Below are 24,581 nucleotides of genomic sequence, written 5' to 3' on the forward strand. Positions count from 1 at the left end.
GCTGTACAATTTAGTGTCATCCGCAAATTTAATAACCTCACATTTTGTTCCCGCCTCCAGGTCGTTAATAAATATATTGAACAGAAGCGGTCCCAGTACCGACCCCTGCGGAACTCCGCTCGTGACCCATTGCCAGTCTGAGTAATGGCCCTTTACTCCAACCCTCTGTTTCCTGTCCGCCAGCCAGTTTTTGATCCATCGGTGGATCTCCCCTTGCACCCCATGGTTCCATAGCTTCCTTAGTAGTCTTTCGTGTGGCACCTTGTCAAAGGCTTTTTGGAAGTCGAGGTAAATGATGTCTATGGATTCCCCTTTATCCACCTGGCTGTTTACCCCCTCGAAGAAGTATAATAAGTTCGTGAGGCATGACCTGCCCTTGCAGAAACCATGCTGGCTCGACTTTAGCTGCCCATTGTTTTCGATGTGTTCCCAGATGCTGTCTTTAATCAGCGCTTCCATCATCTTCCCCGGAACCGAGGTCAAGCTCACCGGCCTGTAGTTTCCCGGGTCTCCCCTTGAGCCTTTCTTGAAGATGGGTGTGACATTTGCTATTTTCCAGTCCTCTGGGATCTCTCCAGTTTTTAAGGATAGATTGCATATTTGTCGAAGTGGCTCAGCTATTTCGTTCCTTAGTTCCTTGAGTACCCTTGGGTGAATGCCATCCGGACCTGGCGATTTGTCGCTCTTTAGCCTGTCTATCTGCCTGAGGACATCCATCTTGCTCACCTCAAGTTGGACCAGATTTTCATCCTGATCTCCTTTTACGATCTCCTCAGGTTCCGGAATGTTGGTTGTGTCCTCCCTCGTGAAAACTGACGTGAAGAACTCATTTAACCTGTCTCCTTTTCCTTTTTTACCGCTCCCTTTCTGTCTCCATCATCCAAGGGTCCCACTTCCTCCCTAGCTGGTTGCTTCCCCTTGACGTACCTGAAGAATGATTTGAAGTTTGTTGCTTCCCCCGCCAGTCTCTCTTCATATTCTCTTTTTGCTTTCCTAACCACTCGATGACACTCCTTTTGGTGTTTTTTATGCTCCTTTTGGTTGTCCTCTGTCTGATCCTTTTTCCATTTTTTGAAAGATGCCTTCTTATCATTTATTGCCTTTTTCACTGCATTTGTTATCCACACTGGGTTTTTTGTTCTATTTTTTTTGCAGCCTTTCCTGAACTTGGGGACGCACAGGTTCTGTGCTTCATGCACTGTGCCCTTGAGTAGGGTCCAGGCTTTTTCTACGGACTCCATCTTCCTTGCGGTATCGTTGAGTTTCTTTCCCACCATTTTCCTCATGGCATCATAATTCCCTTTTTTGAAGTTGAGTGCTGTTGTTGTGGTTCTTTTCACCTTTGATGATCCAATTTCTAGCCTGTACTGGATCGTGTTGTGATCGCTGTTTCCTAGTGGGGCTAGTACTGCCACCTCCTTAGCGGGTCCCCCTAGTCCGTTGAAAATTAGGTCAAGAGTGGCATCTCCCCGTGTTGCTTCCCTGACCCACTGTTCCATGAAACAGTCCCTCGTGACCTCCATGAATTTGGTCTCCCTCATACAGTTTGAGTGCCCGATGCTCCAGTCTATTCCGGGGTGGTTGAAGTCCCCCAACACCACCACACTTCCGCTTTTGCATAGCTGCCTTTGTTCGGCCTCCAGGTCCTGATCGATTTCTTCCGATTGTCCAGGTGGGCGATAGTACAGACCCAGTTTTATGTCTGCACCTGTTCCTCCTGGTAGCTTAACCCATAGTGATTCCAAGTCATCCGCCCTTACTGTTGTTTCCATCCTGGATGACGGTATGGAATCTTTTATATATAACGCTATTCCTCCACCCTTTTTGTGTGACCTATCTCTCCTGTAGAGTTTGAACCCTGGTAAAGCCACATCCCATTCATTGTCATCAGTCCACCACGTTTCTGTGACTCCAATTATGTCTAGGCCCTTTTTGCTGGCTAATACTTCCAGCTCTCCCATTTTAGCCCTTAGGCTCCTAGCATTTGTGTACAGGCAATGTAAGTCCCGTTTGTTCGCCTTTCTTGCTGGTTTTCCTCGTGGTTTGGCGCTCCTGTCGTCCCCCTCGTGAGTTGCTAGTCCCCAAGCCTCGTCTCGGTCATCCTCCTCCTGTGGTGTATCTGTTTCGTCCTCAGCCTGTTTCCCCATTTTTGGTTGTCCCTCTGGATTCCGTTGTTCTCTGTTAATCCTGCTTACCAATTTTATTTGTGCTCTAGACCCCTGCGATTCATCTTTTGGTCCTTTTTCAAAAAATTTCAACTCAGTCCTGAGCCCTCTCTTACAGTGCCCTTGTTCAATATCCTTGGCCCTGGTCTTCTGCATTGCGTCCATTCCCCAAAATTTCCCACTCAGCCCCGATTCCTTTTATACAATGTCCTTGCTCAATGTCCTTGGCCCTGGGCCCTTGTGTTGCTTCCTTAGGTCCTCTTTCCAAAAATTCCCATTCAGTCCCAAGCCCTCTTTTACAATGTCCTTGCTCAAAGTCCCTGGCCCTGGGCCCTTGTATTGCTTCCTTAGGTCATAAGAACATAAGAACATAAGCATCGCCTCTGCTGAGTCAGACCATAGGTCCATCATGCCCAGCAGTCCGCTCCCGCGGCGGCCCTTCCAGGTCAATGACCTATAAGTGATCCTTTACTCAAAAAACATTTTGCTCTGTATAGTATCCCTCTAATTATACCCTTCAATCCCCTTTTCCTTTAGGAAATCGTCCAATCCCATTTTGAATCCTAAAATCGTACTCTGCCCTACCACCTCCTCTGGAAGCGCATTCCAGGTGTTCACCACCCTCTGAGTGAAGAAGAACTTCCTAGCATTTGTTCTGAATCTGTCTCCTTTCAATTTTTTTTTTAGTGCCCTCTTGTTTTAGTTGCCCCCGCCAGTCTGAAGAATCTGTCCCTCTCGACCTTCTCTATACCCTTCATGATCTTGTAAGTTTCTATCATGTCTCCTTTGAGTCTCCACTTCTCCAGGGAAAAGAGCCCCAGCTTCTCTAGCCTTTCATGATCTTATAAGTCTCTATCATGTCCCCTCTGCGTCTCTGCTTCTCCAGGGAAAAGAGCTCCAGCTTCTCCAGCCTTTCAGCGTATGAAAGGTTTTCCATGCCTTTTATCATTCTTGTTGCTCTTCTCTGGGTGCCTATCTGCTTAGGTAGGATTTTAGAAAAGAGAGGCGTCTATTGCATGAGGCCTATTGGCACCTAACCACAAAGTAGGTTTGTTTAGCAGTGGAGAAAGACTTAGGGCTCCTTTGATCAAGCCGTGTGTTAAACCGCCGGCCACGCTAGCCGCTACCCGCCTCCTCTTGAGCAGGCGGTAGTTTTTTGGCCAGCGCGGGGGTTAGCGCGTGATGAAACGTCGCACGCGTTAACCCCGCTAGCGCGGCTTGATCAAAGGAGCCCTCAGTCGCTGCTAAACTCGATTCTCTAAAGGACTTCGGTACCTATAATGTAGGCTTTTAAAACCCTGGCCTACATTACAGGCGCCTAAGTTTTAAGTTAGGCGCCGCTAAGCGCGATTCTGTAATGGGCGCCTAAGTGTGATTGACATGTAACAGACGCCTAACTGTACATAAGAACATAAGCAATGCCTCCGCTGGGTCAGACCCGAGGTCCATCGTGCCCAGCAGTCTGCTCACGCGGCGGCCCAACAGGTCCAGGACCTGTGCAGTAATCCTCTATCTATACCCCTCTATCCCCTTTTCCAGCAGGAAATTGTCCAATCCTTTCTTGAACCCCAGTACCGTACTCTGCCCTATTACGCCCTCTGGGAGCGCATTCCAGGTGTCCACCACACTTTGGGTAAAGAAGTCGCCTATATGTTTTAGGTGCCCATTACAGAATCTGGCCCTAAATGCCATTATAGAGTTGGCACTAAACATGCCCCATTGAATGCCTACACCTTGGCACCGAGTTATAGAATTGCCCCTAATGTCCTTACAATTGGTTCGCCTTCTCACCTGGAGAAACATACGCTGCGAGCAAATTCTACTCCTGATATTTTGCTTGTCTAAATTAAAAACGGATATGCCTCATATCAATTTGGATTAAGCCCTGTCTTAATTTCAATCTAATCTCCCACACTGCTAGTTGGTGACTCCAGTAAAAAAACGGGACCTTTTTGTTGGGAAGAGGGTTGGATTCAGTCAGAGCGGCCGAGCTCTCTAGCTATGCACTGTTGCATGATTATTAACCCTGGCTGAATGACAATCGTTGCAGAGTTAATAGCAGAAACCCTCCTCAGCCCTGCTAGGTCAGACAACAGAGAATATGTTTTGCCAATAAAACAAGTGGGCATTTGCAAGAGTTTCCTTTGCATACTGTATTTAAGCTTCATGCTTGTACTTCAGTTTTTTTAAAAAAATTTCCCATTTAAAAATATCACTTTTCTAATTTTACATAAATTTAGACTTTACTTTACATTGTGCCACAGTGTTTCTGCAAATTGACGGTAAAGCCAAAGAAGATAACGTAGTAGTCTTGACTGTACAGGTATTTTGGCCCCTATACATAGCAAACATACAGCATTAACACACTTCCTCTACCAGGTCACAACGACATCAGCAGGGGAAAAGTTTAAGAGGTAGACTTAAAAGAGAGGATGCGTTCAGGCACATAGGCGGCAGGAGGAAATTTCAGCGGAGCCTTGGGTTATCAACGGTAAAGGTGAAGAGGCACAGAGGGATGGCTGTGTCCACCTGTTTTAATTTATACTTTTATTCTTTGCTGGTTCCGAAAAACTGCTGCTCTGTATTTGAAAAATCAAGCTTTAAGAAGAGTTTAAGCTTTAAGAAGGGGAAGGGTTAAAACGCGGACCTCACGGACCTGGCGGATCCAAACCCGCATGTCCCCAAAAATCCGAGGTCCGTGCTACCCGCAGCCACTCTCCACTTTTTCCAAAAATTCCCACTCAGTCCTGAGCCCTTATTTGATACTTTTGTCCGATGTGTCAGATCGACTGTCCTTTGTACATGATTCATTTCAGCTTCACCCCCTCTCCGTTTTTCTGTCTCCACTCCCTCCAATATGCTCTGGCATCTCTCTTCTCCTTTCCTTCCTTCCCACTCCACCCCATGGTCTGGCATCTCTTATCTCCTTCCCTACCCCCTTGCCCTGGCATCTCTTTCCTATCTCTCCCTCTTCCTCCTTGCTCTGGCACCTCCTCTCCTTCCTTTCCCTCAGGTCTAGCATTTGTCTCCTTAATTTCCCTTCCCCCATGCCCTGGCATCTCTCTCCTCCCATCTCCCCCCCCCCTCTATTGTCTGCCATCTCCTCTTTTTCCTTTCTCTCCCTCCCTACTTCCTTCCTTTCCCCTGGTCTGGCATCTGTCTCCTTCCCCCCCATATTCCCTGATATATCTCCCTCCCCCTCCATGGTCTGGTATCTCCTTTCCTTTCCCTCCCTCCCATGGTCTTGGCATCTCTCTTTTCTCTTCTCTCCTCTTCCTTCTCTGGTCTTCCTTCTCCCTCCTTCCCTCTTTCTCCCCAATTGGGTGCAACAGCATTTCTCTTCCCCCTCCCCCTCCCCAATTGGGTGCAGTAGCATTTTTCTTTCCCATTTGGGAGCAGCAGCATTTCTTTTACCCCTCCCCACCCTTCTCTTATTGGGTGCCACAGCAGCAGCACCATTTTTCTTCCCCCTCCTCCAATTGGGTGCAGCAGCATCCCTCCCCACCGGCAGTGCAGCATTCACAGTTTGCTACAGGTTAAGGCGGGAGATGGGGCAGCGACGGAGGGAAGCTTACAACTTGCTGCTCTTGCTTACATCGAACCTTCCTCGCTGCCGGGTCCTGCCTACTTTCTTTTTTCCACGAAGGCAGGACAATGCAGCAAGAAAGGCCCAAAGCAAGCAAGAGCAGCAAGTTGTAAGCTTCCCTCCATCGCTGCCCTGTCTCACGCCTTAGCCTGTAGCGAATTAAACCCATGTTCCAGGGCTCTAACGGTAACACTGTGCATGCCGGCTTCCCTTCCCTCTCACCTTGGGACGTAATTTCCAGTTTCGGAGGAGAATAAGGGAAGCCTGCACACACAGTGTTACCGTTAGAGCCCCAAAGCATGGGTTCAAGTCGCTTGCTGGTGCTTTAAAAAAAAAAAAGTCAGGCTGAGGCAGAACACTGAACTTTCGGCGGCTCTTCGGGCTGTGCTGAGTCAGCCTGGAGGATCCCCAAGCCGGTGAGAGGGGTTTTGAAAAGTGTTTGAGCAGCGGCACCAGCAGCAGGATTCACGACCAAGATGACAGTATGGCGCGCACCTAAATTAGCCAGGCAGAGCGCCTGGCTAAAAGGTGCTAGGGAGAACACTGAGTATAATCATCAATAATAATAAAATGTTAAGCGCGCATGCGCACTCGAAAGTCGTGTTCCCTGTTCCGTCGCGATGGCACGAGTGCGCATGTGCGCTTAACGTCACAGTCTCCTTTTTTTCAAGCCGCTGCTAGTGACGCGCCGTAGCTGGACCCCCCGTTGACCCTCAGTCTCCTTTTTTTCAAGCCGCTGCTAGCGACGCGTCGGAGCTGGACCCCCCGTTGACCCTCCCACCGTTACAAGGCTGACAAACCTGGCAGGAGCAGCAGCGTCGCAGGCACACTAAACGCTGCTTCAGGTCTTCTACTGGCTTAATTTCCTTTGCCGCGTCCAGGGACGCGGCAGAGGAAATTAGGCCAGTAGAAGACCTGAAGCAGCGTTTAGTGTGCCTGCGACGCTGCTGCTCCTGCCGGGTTTGTCAGCCCTGTAGCAGTGGGAGGGTCAATGGGGGTTTCGGTTGTGGCGGGTGGGGGGGGGAGTCAGGCAGGTGGAAGGGGAATGGGAGGGAGGCAGGCAGGCTGCCATCGGAGGAGGGGTGGGGAGGGTTCAATGGAAGGCAGACAGGATGGCATGGGGGGGTTCCATGAAAACATGCTGCTCAGGGGGATGGGAGGCAAGCAAGCAGGCAGCAGGCAGGGGGGGGGGTTCAGTGGAAGGGGAATGGGAAGCAGGCAGGCTGGCATCGGAAGGGGGGTTGGGGGTTCAATGGAAGGTAGACAGCCAGGATGGCATCGGGGTGGTGGGATTTCCATGGAAGCATGTTGCTCAGGGGAATGGGAGGCAGACTGGCATGGGGGGTTCAGTGGAAGGGGGATAGGAAGCAGGTAGGCTGGCATTGGAGAGGGGTGGGGGGTTCAATGGAAGGCAGGCACGCAGGATGGCATCGTGGGGGGGTTTCCATGGAAATATGCTGCTCAGGGGGATGGGAGGCAGGCAGGCTGGCATGGGGGGGTTTCAATGGAAGGGTTATGGGAGGCAACGGAGGGGGTGGGGGGTTTTCAATGGAAGGCAGGCTGGCATCGGAGGGGGGGGAGGAAGGAGGCACTGGGGGCACTAAGGACATAGAAAGGGGCACTATGGACATAGGAAGAAGGCACAGGGAGATTCACAGACAGAAAAAATGACAGACAAGCAGCATGCAAGGAGAGAGAGTCAAAGAAAAAAAATATCCAGACAGACAGACATCTACTCTAGCACCCGTTAATGTAACGGGCTTAAAGACTAGTAAACTATAAGACTTAAGCTGCTAAGACATTTTGGTTCGTTATCATTTACTTTTATAATATTGCTGTAATTGTTTTTTTCATATTGTTTCCCTGATGCCATACATTCTCAGATCACCTACTTGAATATATTTGATTTATGGAAAGCAGAGTATCAAGTGTACAGTATATATATAAATTATTTTTTGAATTGTATTTTTCAGACAACATGGTGTGAAAAATGTACAAGGGTGGTGAAGACTTAATGCACTGTGAACTTGTTTAATATTAAATATTGATGTTAATTTAGCAGACATACAGTACTTTATTTTAACTTTGGCTAACTATTGAGAAATGTCTCTCAGTTAAAGTGAACTTTAAGTATTATCTTAGCCCTTGCCGCCTTAAGCCTTTAGAATAGTAATTTTGATGAGTTTTGTTGTTCCATCCCCTAATTTTCCAGCTACATGGAAAATGGATTAGTCTTCTTAATTACAGTAGCTGCTCTGTTAGAATGAATTCAGTATCTCCGTATTTCCGTGACTATGAAGAATGTACAAGCAAACAAACAGTGGAGATGTCCAAAGAACAAGGTATGCTGATTTGTTTCACAGCTCTGCTTTATTCACTCGATGACTTGACATGTACATATTTCAGCCCAACCGGATTGCATCAGGAGTCTTGCTTTGTATGGTTGTATGGTAAGAGTGTGTGACTCCTGATGCAGGCTGGTTAGGCTGAAACATGTACATGTAAGCTTCACTTCAGTGCTGGGCAAAATGGTAGAAACAATTATAAAAAATAAAATTGTAGAACACGTAGACAAACATGATTTAATGAGACGGAGTCAACCTGGGTTCAGCCAAGGTAGATCTTGCCTCACAAATTTATTTGACTTCTTTGAAAGTGTGAATAAACATGTGGATAAAGCTGAGCCGGTTGATATAGTGTGTCTAGATTTTCAGAAAGCTTTTGATAAAGTTCCTCACGTGAGGCTCTGGAGATAATTAAAGTATCATGGGATAGGTGGAAAGTTCAGTTGTGGATTAGGAAACAGTGGGTAGGGTTAAATGGTCATTTTTCTCAATGGAGGTGAGTAAACAGTGGAGTGCCGCAGGGGTCTGTACTGAGACCGGTGCTATTTAACTTATTTATAAATGATCTGGAAATTGGAATGACAAGTGAGGCGATTAAATTTGCAGATGACACTAAACTGTTCAAAGTTGTTAAAATGCATGCGGATTGTGAAAAATTGCAGGTGGACCTTAGGAAATTGGAAGACTAGGTGTTCAAATGGCAGTTGAAATTTAATGTGGACAAATGCAAAGTGATTTACATTGGGATGAATAACCTGAATCACAGTTAAAGGATGCTAGGGTCCACCTTGGGGATTAGCGCCCAATTAAAGGATTTTGGGTATCATCGTAGACAGTATGATGAAACTTTCCACCCAATGTGTGGCGGCAGCCAAAAAAGCAAACAGGATGCTAGGAATTATTAAAAAAGGGATGGTTAACAAGATTAAGAATATTATAATGCCCCTTTATTGCTCCATGGTGCAACCTCATCTGGAGTATTGCGTTCAAATCTGGTCTCCTTATCTCAAGAAAGATATAGTGGCACTAGAAAAGGTTCAAAGAAGAGCAACCAAGATGGTAAAGAAGGATGGAACTCCTCTCATATGAGGAAAGACTAAAACGGTTAGGGCTCTTAAGCTTGGAAAAGAGACAGCTGAGGGGAGATATGATTGAAGTCTACAAAATCCTGAGTGGAGTAGAACAGGTATAAGTGGGTCGATTTTTCACTCCATCAAAAATTACAAAGACTAAGGGACACTCGATTAAGTTACAGGGAAATACTTTTAAAACCAATAGGAAGAATATTTTTTTTCACTCAGAGAATAGTTAAGCTCTGGAACGCGTTGCCAGAGGATGTGGTAAGAGTGGATAGCATATCTGGTTTTAAGGAAGGTTTGGGCAAGTTTCTGGAGGAAAAGTCCATAGTCTGTTATTGAGAGAGACATGGGGGAATCCACTACTTGCCCTGTATCGGTAGAATTGAATATTGCTACTCCTTGGGTTTTGGCCACCATGAGAACGTGTTACTGGGCTTGATGACCATTGGTCTGACCCAGTAAGGTTGTTCTTATGTCGAGTCATTGAGTGAATAAAGCAGAGTTGTGAAACAAATCAGCACACCTAGTTCTTTGAATATCTCCACTCTTTGTCTGCTTGATATTGACTTATGGAGGTGACTCTCCTTTTCTGTCCGCTATGAAGAATGTATAACATTCATAGATTCCAACTTGATTTTCAGGCTGACCAACAACGAAAAGCAGGGAGTAAGAACACACACAGTGTCTGTGTCAGGTAAGGGCTCTTAAAACTATGAAAGATTACTTACTGTATCTTTCAAAATGATAAATTTTGTTAGTTTTGGTAGTATTATGATAGATTACTAACGATTTTCATGCTGTTTTGTTCCTTTGTGTCTTAGTACTAAAACAAAAATGTTTAGAAAGATTACATTAATAAGAGCTGAAATGTAATCCTTTTGAATTTAAAAAATTTATTTTATGATTATATATAACAATATATGTAACAATACAGTTTTATGAATGAGATATGAGATTTAATGTGAGGAAGAAATGAAATGCATTTTCTCTTTAAAAATGCATGTCCCACTGCCTCCATGTTTTTCAATATGTTAAACTTTTGAAATACATAATTCTTTTTTTGTCTTTGTATCTTTATTGAAAAAAATTTTTTTTTTAACAGAGTATATTTAATAGCATCCTATATAATAAAACCCTAGCCGCGCATGCACACTTACCTGCGTGCTTCCGTGATCTCTGATCTGTGATCAATAGGTCCATGGCCAGCAGGAGTGCGGATGCGGCGGCCAGGCAACTCGGAGACACACAGCACAGCCGGTGACTCCCCCCCCCCCCCTCCCACCCTCACTCACTGCCAAAACCACCACCGCCAAAGCCTCCTTCTTCTGGCCGTCTCACCCGCGTTTAAATTAAGAGAAAAGCGCTGCACTGCGCTAATGCTGGCCTCGCCGTCTTCTGTCCACTGTGGCCCGCCCTCTCTGACTACTTCCTGTTTCTGCTAGGGTTGGCCGCAGTGGATAGAAGATGCCGAAGCCAGTGGTATCGCGGTGCAGCGCTTTTCTATCAATTTCAACGCGGCGGCTGGGAAGGGGGCAGCAGAAAATGCTGCTGCTGCTGCACAGGGAAGGCCGGGAAATGCTGATGCTGCACAGGAAAGGCCGGGAAATGCTGCTGCTGCACAGGGAAGTGTGTGTGTGTGGGGGAAATGCTGATGCTGCACAGGGAAGTGTGTGTGTGGTGGGGAAATGATGCTTCTGCACAGGGAAGGCCGGGAAATGCTGCTGCTGCACAGGGAAGTGTGTGTGTGTGTGGGGGGGAAATGCTGCTTCTGCACAGGGAAGGCAGGGAAATGCTGCTGCTGCAGAGGGAAGGGTGGGAAATGCTGCTGCTGCACAGGGAAGTGTGTGCGTGTGTGGGGGGGGTAATGCTGCTTCTGCACAGGGAAGGCAGGGAAATGCTGCTGCTGCAGAGGGAAGGGTGGGAAATGCTGCTGCTGCACAGGGAAGTGTGTGTGTGTGGGGAAATGCTGCTTCTGCACAGGGAAGGCCGGGAAATGCTGCTGCACAGGGTGGTGTGTGTGTGTGGGGGCAGGACCGCGGGAAGGGAAGGGGGGGTAAGGGAAATGCTACTGCTGCACAGGGAATTGGGGGGAGGGAATTCTGCTGCTGTGGCTGCTGCACAGGGAAGTAGGGTGGGGGGGGGAAATGCTGCTGTACAGGGAAATGGGGGGAAAGAAAGACAGACAGCTAGCACCCGTTAATGTAACGGGCTAAAATACTAGTAAGTAATAAACATTTGAAATACATAGTTGGTTCTTAATATCAGCCTTAGGGTTTATTTGAGATGATGCATCAAAAACTGACATTTATAGAAATTCTGACACCAGTGGTTTTAATAACAGTTTTGTAGCATGTTAGTTATAAACAGATGATATTGAACTTTTTTTGGTAGATAAATGATGGTTCCATGTGATAGGAATAAAACTAGGCTGTCTCTGCTTCTCCTCTGGACCATCTGAGACTAGTTATACTTGGCAAATAACATTTATAATACCTCATGGGACAGGTTTTCTGCTATTGTATTAAAATTATACCTTGGAAAACAGGAAAGCATGGTGAGGACTGGCCTACATAGTATCTAAGGGTCGGACACGACTGAATGGATAGTGGTAATAGTAAAATTATGCCTTGTGGACAGGTCCAAGATGCGTGCATTCCAGATCATCTGGGCTGGGAACTGCAGTACATGGGCTAAATACTTTGTTTAATAGTAAGAAAAACTTGTATATATTTTTTGTTTGTTTTTACATCCTGTTTAATATGGAAATGTATATCCTCCTTTATTTTAACTTTTTATTTTCGATGATGTATTTTTTTTAAAAATTGAGAATTTTTAGTAAGCTTGTGTCTTAGTATGAAAATTATTTTGCTGTAAATCAACACTTTCTCAAATCTTTGCTGGGGGCTCATAACCAGTTAGGTTTTTTAGACTATCCAAAGTGAATGTGTATGAGATCAGTTTGCATTTGCTAGATCTCATGCATGTTCATTGTGGATATCAATCTCATGCATTAGTCTGGTGTAGTTAGACACAGAAAGTCTTATTTTCTGTGTCAAACTAGACCAGACTAATGGGTTATGTCCATTTACCAGTGGATTGAGCTTAAAAAAATAGTTCTTCTGGTTCGCTCTTTAAGGGTATCTCGTAGCATAGAATGTTAAGTATTTTTTTCCTGTCTCCCAAGTGGATAGTTGATGGGACTGTGCAGCTCCTCTGTAGTGCTTTTTAGCCAGCTCCTAACCCAATTCTACCTGGATATTAGTGGAGCAGCTGGTTTCCTTAGAGGATATTGACTCCTTTACTTGGGGGTGATGGTGGGCACAACACTGAAAGCATCAGCACAGTGTGCGACAGCCTCAAAGAAAGCGAACAGAATGCTGGGTATTATTAAAAATGGTATCACAACCAGGACGAAGGAAGTCATCATGCCGCTGTATCGTGCAATGGTGCGCCCATATCTGGAGTACTGTGTCCAGTACTGGTCGCCGTACCTCAAGAAGGACATTGCAGTACTTGAGAGGGTCCAGAGAAGAGCGACTAAACTGATAAAAGGTATGGAAAACTTTTCATACGCTGACAGGTTGAAAATGCTGGGGCTGTTCTCCCTAGAGAAGAGGAGACTTAGAGGAGACATGATAGAAACCTTCAAAATCCTGAAGGGCATAGAGAAGGTAGACAGGGACAGATTATTCAGACTGTGGGGAACCACAAGTACAAGGGGTCACTCGGAGAAACTGAGAGGGGACAGATTTAGAACAAATGCTAGGAAGTTCTTTTTTACCCAGAGGGTGGTTGACACATGGAACGCGCTTCCGGAGGTTGTGATAGGCCAGAGCACATTACAGGGGTTCAAGGAAGGTTTAGATAGGTTCCTAAAGGATAAGGGGATTGAGGAGTACAGATAGAAGTAGAGGCAAGTTATAGAAATGGTCAGGAACCACTTCACAGGTCATAGACCTGATGGACCGCCGCGGGAGCAGACCACTGGGCGCGATGGACCTCTGGTCTGACCCAGTGGAGGCAACTTCTTATGTTCTTACTTTCAAAAACACTCTGAATGGAGCTGGGTGATAACTTGAGGTGCTCTTCTCCTTCTGCCCCATACACACTCCTTAGCCTACTGAAAAAACCTCCTAACTGCTGAATAGCAAACAGACTGGTAAAATACCTTCTGGTGTAAACTGGATTACCTTCATAAGTTAATATTTTCAATGGACTTTCCCTCTCCACAGTTAAATGCTCTTTGATCACACAGACCATTTGAATTCCAATGATTATACTGCTGAGCGGGAATTTACCTTGGTGGTTTCTTTCTTCTTGAGCCTTGTTATGGTTGTTTGTGTACTTTGGAGGCACTTGATTTCTTCTTGCAGAATGCCTTCTTATACAGCCTTAGGGCAGATAGATACCAATACAGCCTCTGTCTCCCTTACCATAATCTCCTTGCTGCCAACCTTTCTTTCAGGCAAGCAGTGTTGTATTTTAGCCTCCTATTTTTTTTCTACCACTCCATAACATTTTTACACTTCAGGTTTTCCTGCATTATTTCTATGCTGTAGTGTCAGTTTAAGAGATATTTAAAATAAGAGATGGCCATTCAAGCGAAAGCTCCATGTTTTGTTTTTGTTTGTTTTTTTCATGCAGCTATGTTGCATATTAAGGCATATGCTCTGGGAATTTCTCCACAAGTTGCTTGTTTTTGCTTTGTTTCCTCTTATGGAGCATTAAGGCCATTCGATGTCTCTCATTAGCCAGTTTATCTATTGTCTTTCCCTGTGTGGCCAGTTTCATGTGGTCGCCTTCATTGGCAGCATTTTGACTCTTAACACCACTTGTTGGGTGTGTTCTTTAGCAGGACTTTGGGCCTATATGTTGGCGACATTTGGCATACTGTCATGGCAGTTCCTTTCTTTTCTGAATTGACAGTTTTACTTAACAGTTCAGCACTGCCTTTACAGACTTTGCTGTATTATGGTGGGATTTGTTTGCTGTGGTTCCTCAGTATATGTATATTTTCTTGCATTATCTTGACTACATGTATATCTACAGGAGACATATTCATGACCTTCAGGTCATGGGTGTCTGACTTAGTAACTGAACTCTAAGGAAAATTAATAAATGCAAGAGGAAAAAGGAAACTGTTATGGTTCTCAAAACAGGTGGCTAAAAAAATAAAGGCAAAAGAGGTGGCATTCAAGGAATACAAAAGAACACAGAAAAGAGTACTGGATAAAACAAAAAGAAATGAAGAGAGAAATATGATTGGTGAAAGCGCAGGTGGAAGAATAAAATGGATAGAGTTGTCAAGAGAGGAGAGAAGAACTTTTTCTGATATATTGGAGAAAGGAAATGTAGAAATAAAATTATGAGACTAAAAGATGCTGAAAAGTTGTGTGGAAAGAGATGAGGAACAAGCGAACATGCTACACAAACATTTCTGTGTTCGTGAAAGAAAAGTCTGTAGAAGTACCTTAGTTGACTGACAAAGAAATAAATGGGAATGGAGTAGATATTACACTGCTCACAGAAGAAAGTGTTTTTGAACAATTGGGACTGAACAAGATCCATCCTAGGGTACTGAGGGAGCTCTGAGAAGTTCTTGTTTTATAAATTCTTAGAGACAGGAGAGGTTCCGTGGGATTGGAGAAGAGTAAATATTGTCCCCCTTCACAAAAGGGGTAACAGAGAAGTCAGAAACTATAAGCTAGTAAGTCTCATTTGGGTGGTTGGAAAACAAATGGAGACTCTGCTGAAGAAAAGAATAGTAAATTTCTTGGAATCAAATAGGTTGCAAGATCTGAGTCAACATGGTTTCACCAAGGGGAAATTGTGCCAAATGAATCTGATTTCTTTGACTGTGAGACTAGAGAATTGGATAGAGAATGTACGCTAGATCAGTGGTTCCAAACCCTGTCCTGGAGGACCACCAGGCAGTCAGGTTTTTGGATAACCCTAATGAATATGCATAAGAGATATTTGCATGTAATAGAGGTGACAGGCATGCAAATCTGCCCTTTGGATATTCATTAGGGCTATCCTGAAAACCTGACTGGCTGGTGATCCTCCAGAACAGGGTTGAGAACCACTGCGCTAGATATAGTCTACATGGATTTCAGCAAAGCCTTTGATATGGTTCCTCAAAGGAAATTCATCATTAAACTGAGCAGGCTGAAGTTAAGACCCAAAGTGGTGATCTGGATTAGAAATTGGTTGAGTGACAGATAAAGTGGTGGTAAATGGAATTTGCTTGGAGGAAAGAAAAGTGAATAGTGGTGTACCTCAGGGATTGGTACTAGGACCCATTCTGTACAGTATATTTGTGAATGATAATTCTGAAGGTTAGAAGGAAAAGTCTGTCCTTTGCAGATTACACAAAGATTTGCAATAGAGTGGACAAGCTGGAGGGAATAGAAAACATGAGAAAAAAAAGTCTGTTTGGCAGTTAAAATTTGATACACTTGGAAAATAAAAATCTAAGTGAGTGAGAAGCTGATATGCATGAACTGGGAGAGGGATTACATTACATTACATTAGGGACTTCTATTCCGCCTATACCTTGCAGTTCAATCTTGGGATGATAGTGTCTGAGGATGTCAAGGCTTTGAAACAATGTGACAAAGCAGTGTCCCTAGCCAGAATAATGCTGGGATACATAGAGAGAAGAATCGCAAGCAGAAAAAAAATGAGGTGTTAATTCCCTTGTACAAGTCTTGGTAAGGCCCCACTTGGAATATTGTGTTCAATTCTGGAGGCCCTATCCTTGCTAAGGATGCAAGAAGACTTGAAGTGGTCTATAGATAAGCAACAAAAATGATACAGGGATTGTATTGAGAGACATATGTGAAGAGGCTTAAATATTTGAATATTTAAGAGGAAAGAAGGGATAGAGGAGATAGGATACAGACATTTACATACTTGAATAGTATTAGTCTACAAACAAATCTTTTCCAGAAACAGAAGTGGTAAAACTAGAGGACATAATAGAAGGTTGTGGGATGGGAGACTTAGGAATAATATCAGGAAATACTTTTTCACAGAGAGGGAGATGGATGCCTAGAATTCCCTCCCAGTGGAGGTGGTAGAGACAAAAACAGTGACAGAGTTAAAAAAAAATGCAAGGGATAAACACAAAGTATCTCTAAATAGAAAGAGGACAGTATTGAAACAAAATTTGACAGATAAACAGCTATAACTTTGTTTATGATATGCAGGTGTGGTGCTTAAATGGCAGCCTTAGCAGTGGGGAAATTAAGCTGATGCTGGATGGACTTCTGAGGTCTGTGTTCCATTTTTTGTTTATTGGAAGCTTCTATACCGCTATTAATGACTGGGGAGTCAATTCAGAATGGTTTGCATGAGCTTCAGTAATGGTGTTACAATACATGAGTTAAATATATGTATATCTTACCTATATATACCAACTATAGTAGCATAGTTTCAGTATATCATATATTCATCTTTCTTTGTATTAGACATGAGTTCACCCTTTAATGTTCAAAATAAATAGTAGACTGCTGTTACCTAATATTTGATGCATTCTTGTTTGTGAATTGCTGTGAACTTCGAATAGGTATTGGTGGTATACAAATAAAAATTGTATTGTATTGGGCATGTTTAAATGGATGGTGGACCCGGTTTCTTCACCTGTATCTCTGTGATTGGTTCAAACTCTTCCATTGTGTCTCCTGTTTCCCTTGTGTGTTTTGTCTATTGATATGTTGTTGTTTAGGTCATTGTCTCTGTGTATTTTATTTTCTCTGTGAAGAAGTTGCTGAATTTTTTTTACTAGTTAGGGAGCATTTGGTGATGATTTCTTTTTGGGTTTTCCCTAGCAAACCATATAACAGAGTTTATTTCTTAAAATGTTGTCTTAAAAATTGTCTAAAAAACTGTATGTGTCCCTGCACTGTGCTTTTATATTGTTCATCGCTTAGAATGTTTTAAATAGGCGATTATAGGGTTTTTGTGGAGTTTCTGACTTTGAGGATCTTTTTTGATAGGTATTCTTTCTATTCTTTACGCATTGTCCTGATGTAAATTCTGTTGATTCTAAGCCAGGTTTTTCTAGTTTCCTCATCTTCGTTAGATTTCCTCCATTTTCTTTGAATTTCCTTTTCTCTCTCCTTAGCTTCATGGTTTCTTCTGATGGGGTGAATCTATCTTTTCTTGTTTGTATTTTTAATGGGGCTACCTCTTCTAGACTTTTGGTCCAGTGCCTTGTCCCAGAGTCTCACCCATTCTGCAAGGTCTATGGTCTCAGTTTCTACGTCTCCAAGGTGTGTCTCCAGTCTGCTTTTGAATTTGAGTATGGCAAGACAGATCAGGATGGGCTAGAATTAGTTTTGATGGCAGGTCTAGCAGTGGCATGTCAAAGCAGCTCCTGATTGGTGTAGCCTGACTTTAGTACCAGGAAGAGGTGGTCGGAAAATACTGCAAATGATTTTTGGCACCTGCCGACGCCCCAGCTGCCCTCTCCTACCTTAAATCAGCCCCTTAAACCGCATTTGCGGTTTTTCAAAATTTGCATGCGTTCCTGGAACGGAAACCCTGTGAATTTCGGGGAAGTACTGTGCATACAATATAATCTTATTAATACATAATGGTAACCAAAAATTAAGAAAACCACAAAGCACACTCTGTGCACAGAAAATGTTAATTATCATTTATATTCGGGGGGGGGGGGTCTTCAGAGGTCAAGGCAGATGACTTTAATATATGCAATCAAATAATAACTATGGAAAAATAGACAAATATAGAGCAAAAACAGCAGATATAAATGCACAAAACTGACACATTTTGATCACTTAATTGAAAACAAAATGATTTTTCCTACTTTTGTTGTCTGGTGATTTCATGAGTGTCTGGTTGCATTTCCAATATTTCTTTCTTCCTACCTCCTGCACGCATCCTCTCCTCTGGACCCCATTCCCTTCCCAAACCAACATCTCTCTCTCTGTCCCTCCATAAGTCCAACTTTTCTTCCTCTCTCCTCCACCCCTATTGGCAACATTTCTATCTCTCTCAACCCCCAGATCATGTACAGCATTTTCACCACTGCCCACCGGCACAATGCCACATTTCTTCCTCCATCACTATGTCCAACATTCCTCCCCCTTGCATCTCCTTCAATCTGCCCGCTCCACCACCATATCCAACATTTCTCCCTCTCATCCTTCTATTCCCCATGCATCTCTTCCTCACTCCTCTCTCTATGCCCAATTTTCCTTTCTCCTTGTGCACCATCTCTCACTCTCAGACTCATGCCCATCAATTCTCTCTTTCTATTCCTTCCCCCTCCCCCGAAGCTGACCCATCCACAGAAGCCACAGGCGCCACCGGAGATCCCTGCCTGTCCCCCACTGAAGCTACCGCCACCGGGGATGCCTCCCTGCCTCCATCTGCACGCTCGCTTCACTACCCCCCACCCCCGAAGCTGACCCAGAGCAAACACACTCTATCCCCCCCAGCAGCAACTCCACGCAAGGGACAGGCCATGGCATGTGCAGCAGCCGGCCCACAAGCCTTCCCTCCTCCCCCGCCGTCAATTCTGATGTCGGAGAGAAGGTTCCGGGCCAGCCAATCGCTGCTGGCTGGCCCAGGACTTTCTCTCCAGTATCAGAATTGACGGCGGGGAGGAAGGCTTTGAGTACCTGAATAAATTCATGTAAACCGTTCTGAGCTCCCCTGGGAGAATAGTATAGAAAATTGAATAAATAAATAAAGATCAAACGGTAAAAAAAAAATTATTTGCTACCTTAAAACAACTATCCATGTTGGCTGAATCAGTTCATCAGAGCAATCAATCAAGAAATATTTATCATAAATTATTTAAAAGTAAGAAATATATTTCTTTTTTCCAAGAACAGTGGAATATTCTTTTTTTTGTTTGTTTGTTTTCGGGAGTGGGGGGGGGGGGAGTAGGAGATAACAAACTAGTCTCTGCTCGTCCTCCAAGTATCCTAGTTATTAATGCTATGTGGGCAAAGTTGATCAAACCATGACCCCTGGGACTCACCCAATTTCATTGACTTTAAAAAAAATATTTTTGGGAAGTTAAAACTAGAGACAAAAGGAAAACCACATTTGGATAAATAAGTGGTATTGAATGCCAAATATATCATCATCTCTCCAAAACAAATATGATTAGCCCTTCTGTTTGAAAAATGTATTTCAATTCATTTTTGTGAGATATTAAGTTTTTTAATCACTTTTTAAAATTTTGTTTTCATATTGTTCACAGTGTCTTTTGAAATACTGCAATAAGTTGGTGAAATTAGATTTAAAAAATTCCAGATATGAATTGTATTCATTAATTTTGTGACTATTTCTATCTTATTGTGACTAGGTTTCCCTCCATCATACTATGGACATGGAGGTAGGGATATTACACTTCAAGAATTGTAATGGGAATCGGTATTTATTAATAGCACATGCTAATGCCGTTGTAGTACTTTAGCCTATGGTGTTAGTAAAAATTACAGTATATTCTTTTTACTATGATAACTTGATATTTTAATTTATTGTTTTCCCATCTTTCTCTTTGTTCTCTTTTTGCATGCTGCCTGGATCTGCAGATGAAATTAGTGGGGACGGTAATAACCTCTTTTGATGATTAAACATTTTCAAATCTGTTAGTTTGAAATAGAGTGCATCTTTCTGTTAACTTTTGTATTATTTGAACAAGTAGAACATGGGGAAATATTCTGTAACTTTAAAAATCTAGTTTTCATTTAAAGTGACAGATTAAGCATTCTTAATAATTCAAATCATAGTTACCTTATTCTAGGGTCCACTTTGAGTAAGCACCCAAGAAAAAATCTGAGTGTCATTGTAGATACTATGCTGAAATCATCTGCCCAGTGTGTGGCTGTAGCCAAAAAGGCAAACAGGATGCTAGAAATTATTTGAAAAAGGATGTCAAGATCAAGAATATTATAATGCCTATATCACTCCATGGTACGTCCTTGCCTTGTCCACAGTTCTGATTGCCGTATCAAAAAAAAAGATGTGAAGGGCATTTTCGATATGAAGTCTAAATTGCCCCAGCTTGTGGATGTGTTGGCGCGTCACTCCAGACAACACTTCAGGACTCCCACTCAGCATTGACATACAGGAGACACTCGACTCACATGTCGTCCTCAAGGGAGTGTGATTCACCTGTTTCATCTCAATGCTCCTCCACACACACTCTACATCAGAGGCATCTCAGAGAGAATACTTTGAATTTGACTGACCTATCTATACATTCAAGTGAATACCTTCTGTAATAATCTGCAGACAAATCATGTGGTATCTTCTCTGATCATTCTCCTCCTCCTCTACGTTGCAGATAACCACCTAAGAGTTTATCTTTCACTTGTACGTCACATGGGTCAGGCTATACCTATCAAGATGGAGTCCAAGGAAAAGCCTCCTCAGTAGTGTTGGAACTCCTTATATTATGAGGAGTGACTTAGTGAATGTATAAAGGTACCACTCCATAGGGTCATGAAAGATGCTGTATTTAAAAATTGGGAGACCCTTTTTGACCATCCCAGTTGCTCCATGCAAAATAGACTCACTGTACAGAATTCAGACTTGTCCTGGCTTTGATAGGCCTCAGCTCCAGCATCAGTTGTTAGTACTTGAATCTGCCCTTAGTGTGTGCTCATTTTTCTTGTTCATATGCTTCCACTCCACCGGACAGAGAGGTCTGAACCATGGCCAAATTTGTCAAATGCATCTTCCAAGCTACTATGCTCATCAATAGAATAGTGCTAATCTTATATGTCTATTAAACTTAAATCCTTAATAAAGCAACTGTCAGACTTTTAACAGAATTTCCCCTTAGATCAACTCAAGCCATTCAAGCACTTGACTAAGCATGTGCTCGCAACCAGAAAGCTCATATCTAGAACTATCTTTGATGCTTTTAATGTATCCGCCAGATCATCAGCAGTAGTTATTGCAATGAGGAGAACTGTTTTGGGACAACCTACTCCACACCTCTGGTTACTAATGATTCTATGGACATTCCAGACTTTATTTCTTATGCTGTACATCCACTACCTCTTGGAATGGGGAATGAGACATTCCACAAGCTGCTGAACTTTACTGAACTCAATACTTACATTGAACAACTTAAGAAAACCTCCAAAGAAGTGAATCATACTATCACTTTTGAAAATGGACAGATTGCACAAACTGTAGAAAATTTGCTACGAGACGCTCATGTCTCCGTTTGGGAACTTTTCTTTGGGTATTCGCCCACTGCAAACCACGTATTTAATGTTTTAATTCACCCTATCATTATCTTAATTATTGTACAAATTTTGTTATGTATTATTATGATTTTTCTTTGCTGTAAAGTGAAACACATGTACATTTCTTTACAACGCTTATCATACAAGCTTGCCCTCATTTCAAAGAATAAAAATAAAAATAAAAAAATTATGGGAGATGTCAGCCTAGAGGCCTCTGGGAGATTATATCAATCTGACCCTGGCATGGGAAGGCAGATAGACCCTTAGTGCAGGGAAACTGTTTCAAGTAGCCCTGATTGATATATTTTAAGTTTCAAGTAGCCCTGCTTGAATCATGGCTAGCTAAAAGGTGTTAATGTCTGATTAAGAGGGTGCTTAGGACAATGGTGCACAGATCAAGCCAGAGACTTAATCCCATCAGGTTTCTCACCCTCCTTTGTTAATTAAATTAACCATTGTCTCAAACAGTTTACAAATTCTAAACAGAAAGATACTGGGAGATACAATATTTTCTCTATTCAGAATAAGATTCCAAGGTATAAAAGCCTGCTCTCTGCAACACACATCTCTCTCTCTTTTTCTATGCAGCTATCAATATCGCTCTCTTTTTCTATCCTTCCCTTTATTTATCTAACACGAAGCTTCCTAGAACTACAAGCTTCTATGTCCCTCTCTGCCTCTGACCTCTGTAAGGCAGTGAGACTGCTTGCTCTCTGCTTAAGTGTAATGCTCTCTGCTTAATTGTAATGCTTATAAATATTACTTTTCTGTAAGACTATTTCTATAATATATTCTTTATGCAATCACCTCTGGTTGTGTCTATTATTCTACTTCCTGGTGAGTCATCTGTGAGGGAACTGAACCTGGGACCTGGTGTTTGTCAGTACGCCTTTCACTTAACCCCTACCACCTAATATTGTGGGGGCCACTTTCAAACTGACAATGTGTTTCTGATCTTGAGACTGTAATATTTTGTGATTAAATGTGTGTTTTTGGTTAGTCTTTTGTGGGTGTGCTGTGAGATCCTGTGTTCACTTTCATCAAAGAGGTACAGCGGGAAGTTTGTTGTTTATATCCAGGGTGAGTTACATATTAACATACAAAATAAATTTACATTTATCGTACAAAACACTTCAGAGACACACTAAAACTGATTCTCAGACCCTTAAACTCTGCCTCAAGTTAAAATCATGCAACTGCATCCTGGACCCATTTCCCTCCTACCTATTTGAGAAAATCCCTGCACAGGCCATCACATCTCTTACCAAACTCATAAATTCTGCCCTATTATCAGGCCTATTCTCCACTGAAATGGGACACATCGCATTGACCCTTTTACTGAAAAAAGCTGACCTAGACCCCTCCATACCATCCAACTACCGTCCAATAGCAAATATCCCTCTCCTCACCAAACTGCTCGAGTCTTATCATATCTACCCAGCTCTCTTCCTACTTAGAAAGATTCTCCATCCTCTTACCTTACCAATATGGCTTCAGACCCAACTTCTGCACTGAATCCCTATTGGCCTCTCTAATCTCTAAGGTTCAGCAACTGCATTCTCGTAACAAGTTTGCTGTCCTTCTACAATTCGACCTCTCCGCAGCTTTTGACGTTGTCCACCACGACATTCTAATTTTCCAACTCTCTGAGATAGGCATTAGCTCCATAGTTCTTGATTGGTTCTCCAAATTCTTGCGCTCCCGTTCTTACATGGTTAACATGAGCGGCACCTCATCCTCCCCCTGGACCCCGACTTGTGGTGTCCCACAAGGCTCACCCCTCTCACCAATCCTCTTTAACATTTACATGTCCTCCCTGAAACTACTCCAACTATCCCCCCTTGAAACTCTTTACACTTACGCTGATGACATCCTCGTCCTCCTTGAGACCGACTCGAACCTCACTAACCTCTCCACGAACATATCCTCATGCATAAAGAACCTCCAATCCTGGGCATTCACAATGCATATGAAACTAAATGAGTCCAAAACAAAACTCCTTTGGCTCGGCCAAAAATTAGACCATCTACCTTCCTCCATCCCATTGTCCACCAGCCCCCCATTACAGCTCGAATTCTCAAGCAAAGTTCTGGGTGTCACCTTAGACTCTTCTCTATCCTTCAACGAACATCTCCAATCCCTGGTGAAGAAATGCTTCTTCAGCCTTCACATGCTAAGGAAAGTCAGACCCTATTTTCACCAAAAACACTTTGCAGTCCTAGTACAATCCATCATCCTCTCCCGATTGGATTATTGCAATTCTATCTACCTCAGCCTAACCAAGAAAAGCCTCCACAGACTTCAGCGGATTCAGAACGCCGCAGCTAAGCTTGTTTTCGCGAAAAGCAAATTTGATCACGTCTCATCACTCCTGTCTAAGCTCCATTGGCTCCCAGTAATCCCCAGGATCCACTTCAAATGTGCGTGTCTGGCCTACAAGATCCTACATGGCATCCTTCCTGCCGTTATCCCTCTATCCTGGAACTCCCCAACCCCTACTTCTTCCAGATCCTCCCAAATTTTTAAACTATCCTTCCCTTCCATAAAAGGTATTTCCCATGTAGGCAAACTTGGGTCATCCCTCCCCTTTAGAATCACTGAGATCTGGAATAACCTCCCCTCCCCTCTCCGAACCTCAAGCTCCCTCCAACTCTTCCGCAAACACCTAAAAACCTGGCTATTCTCAAAACTGTAACACTTCCCCCCTCTTAGGCCTCTCACCTTCCCCCTTTACACCTAACTCTTTAATCTCTCCACTGTAGTTCCTCTCTCATCTTTCTTCCTGTAAACCGTGCCGAGCTCCACATTCATGGAGATGGTGCGGTATATAAACCCAAGGTTTAGTTTAGTTTAGTTTAAAACAAATTACATACTGAGATATCAAATCAAATTACATATAACATACATGTCGCATCAACGACAAATATCATTTAAGGCCAAAACTGGCCAAACCCACACATACATCAAAATAAAAAATTACATAAGTCATACAAGATGCCGCAATAACAGACATCAATAAACCAGACCATCGAACACCTCCATGACCAGCACTCAAGAGTCATCACTCCTTCTCCCTCAGCCAAACTCAGACCTTATATTTAATTTTACAGAACAGATGTCTTTTCAGCAGTTTCCTAAAGTTCTAAACATTTTGCTTCTGGCGA

The 24,581-nt window shown here is 43.3% G+C and overlaps 1 protein-coding gene across 16 annotated transcripts in view; it reads left to right on the forward strand.

Annotated features, from left to right (window-relative positions):
* PTK2 (protein tyrosine kinase 2) overlaps nt 1-24,581 on the forward strand; it is a 779,173-nt gene that overhangs the window by 331,344 nt on the left and 423,248 nt on the right. For 12 of the 16 annotated variants that reach the window (XR_004538103.1, XM_033930844.1, XM_033930848.1 and 9 more), the window contains 3 exons: nt 9,817-9,869; nt 19,521-19,550; nt 19,750-19,767. Coding sequence is in view for 15 of the 16 variants with exons in the window: in XM_033930844.1 (XP_033786735.1) it covers nt 9,817-9,869; nt 19,521-19,550; nt 19,750-19,767 (101 nt within the window). In the remaining variant the exon portion in view is untranslated. The remainder of the gene's footprint in view (nt 1-9,816; nt 9,870-19,520; nt 19,551-19,749; nt 19,768-24,581) is intronic. The other 4 variants (XM_033930841.1, XM_033930849.1, XM_033930842.1 and 1 more) reach the window with 2 other exon arrangements.

This window comes from Geotrypetes seraphini, chromosome 2, assembly GCF_902459505.1.
Source record: "Geotrypetes seraphini chromosome 2, aGeoSer1.1, whole genome shotgun sequence".
Taxonomy (NCBI): Eukaryota; Metazoa; Chordata; class Amphibia; order Gymnophiona; family Dermophiidae; genus Geotrypetes; species Geotrypetes seraphini.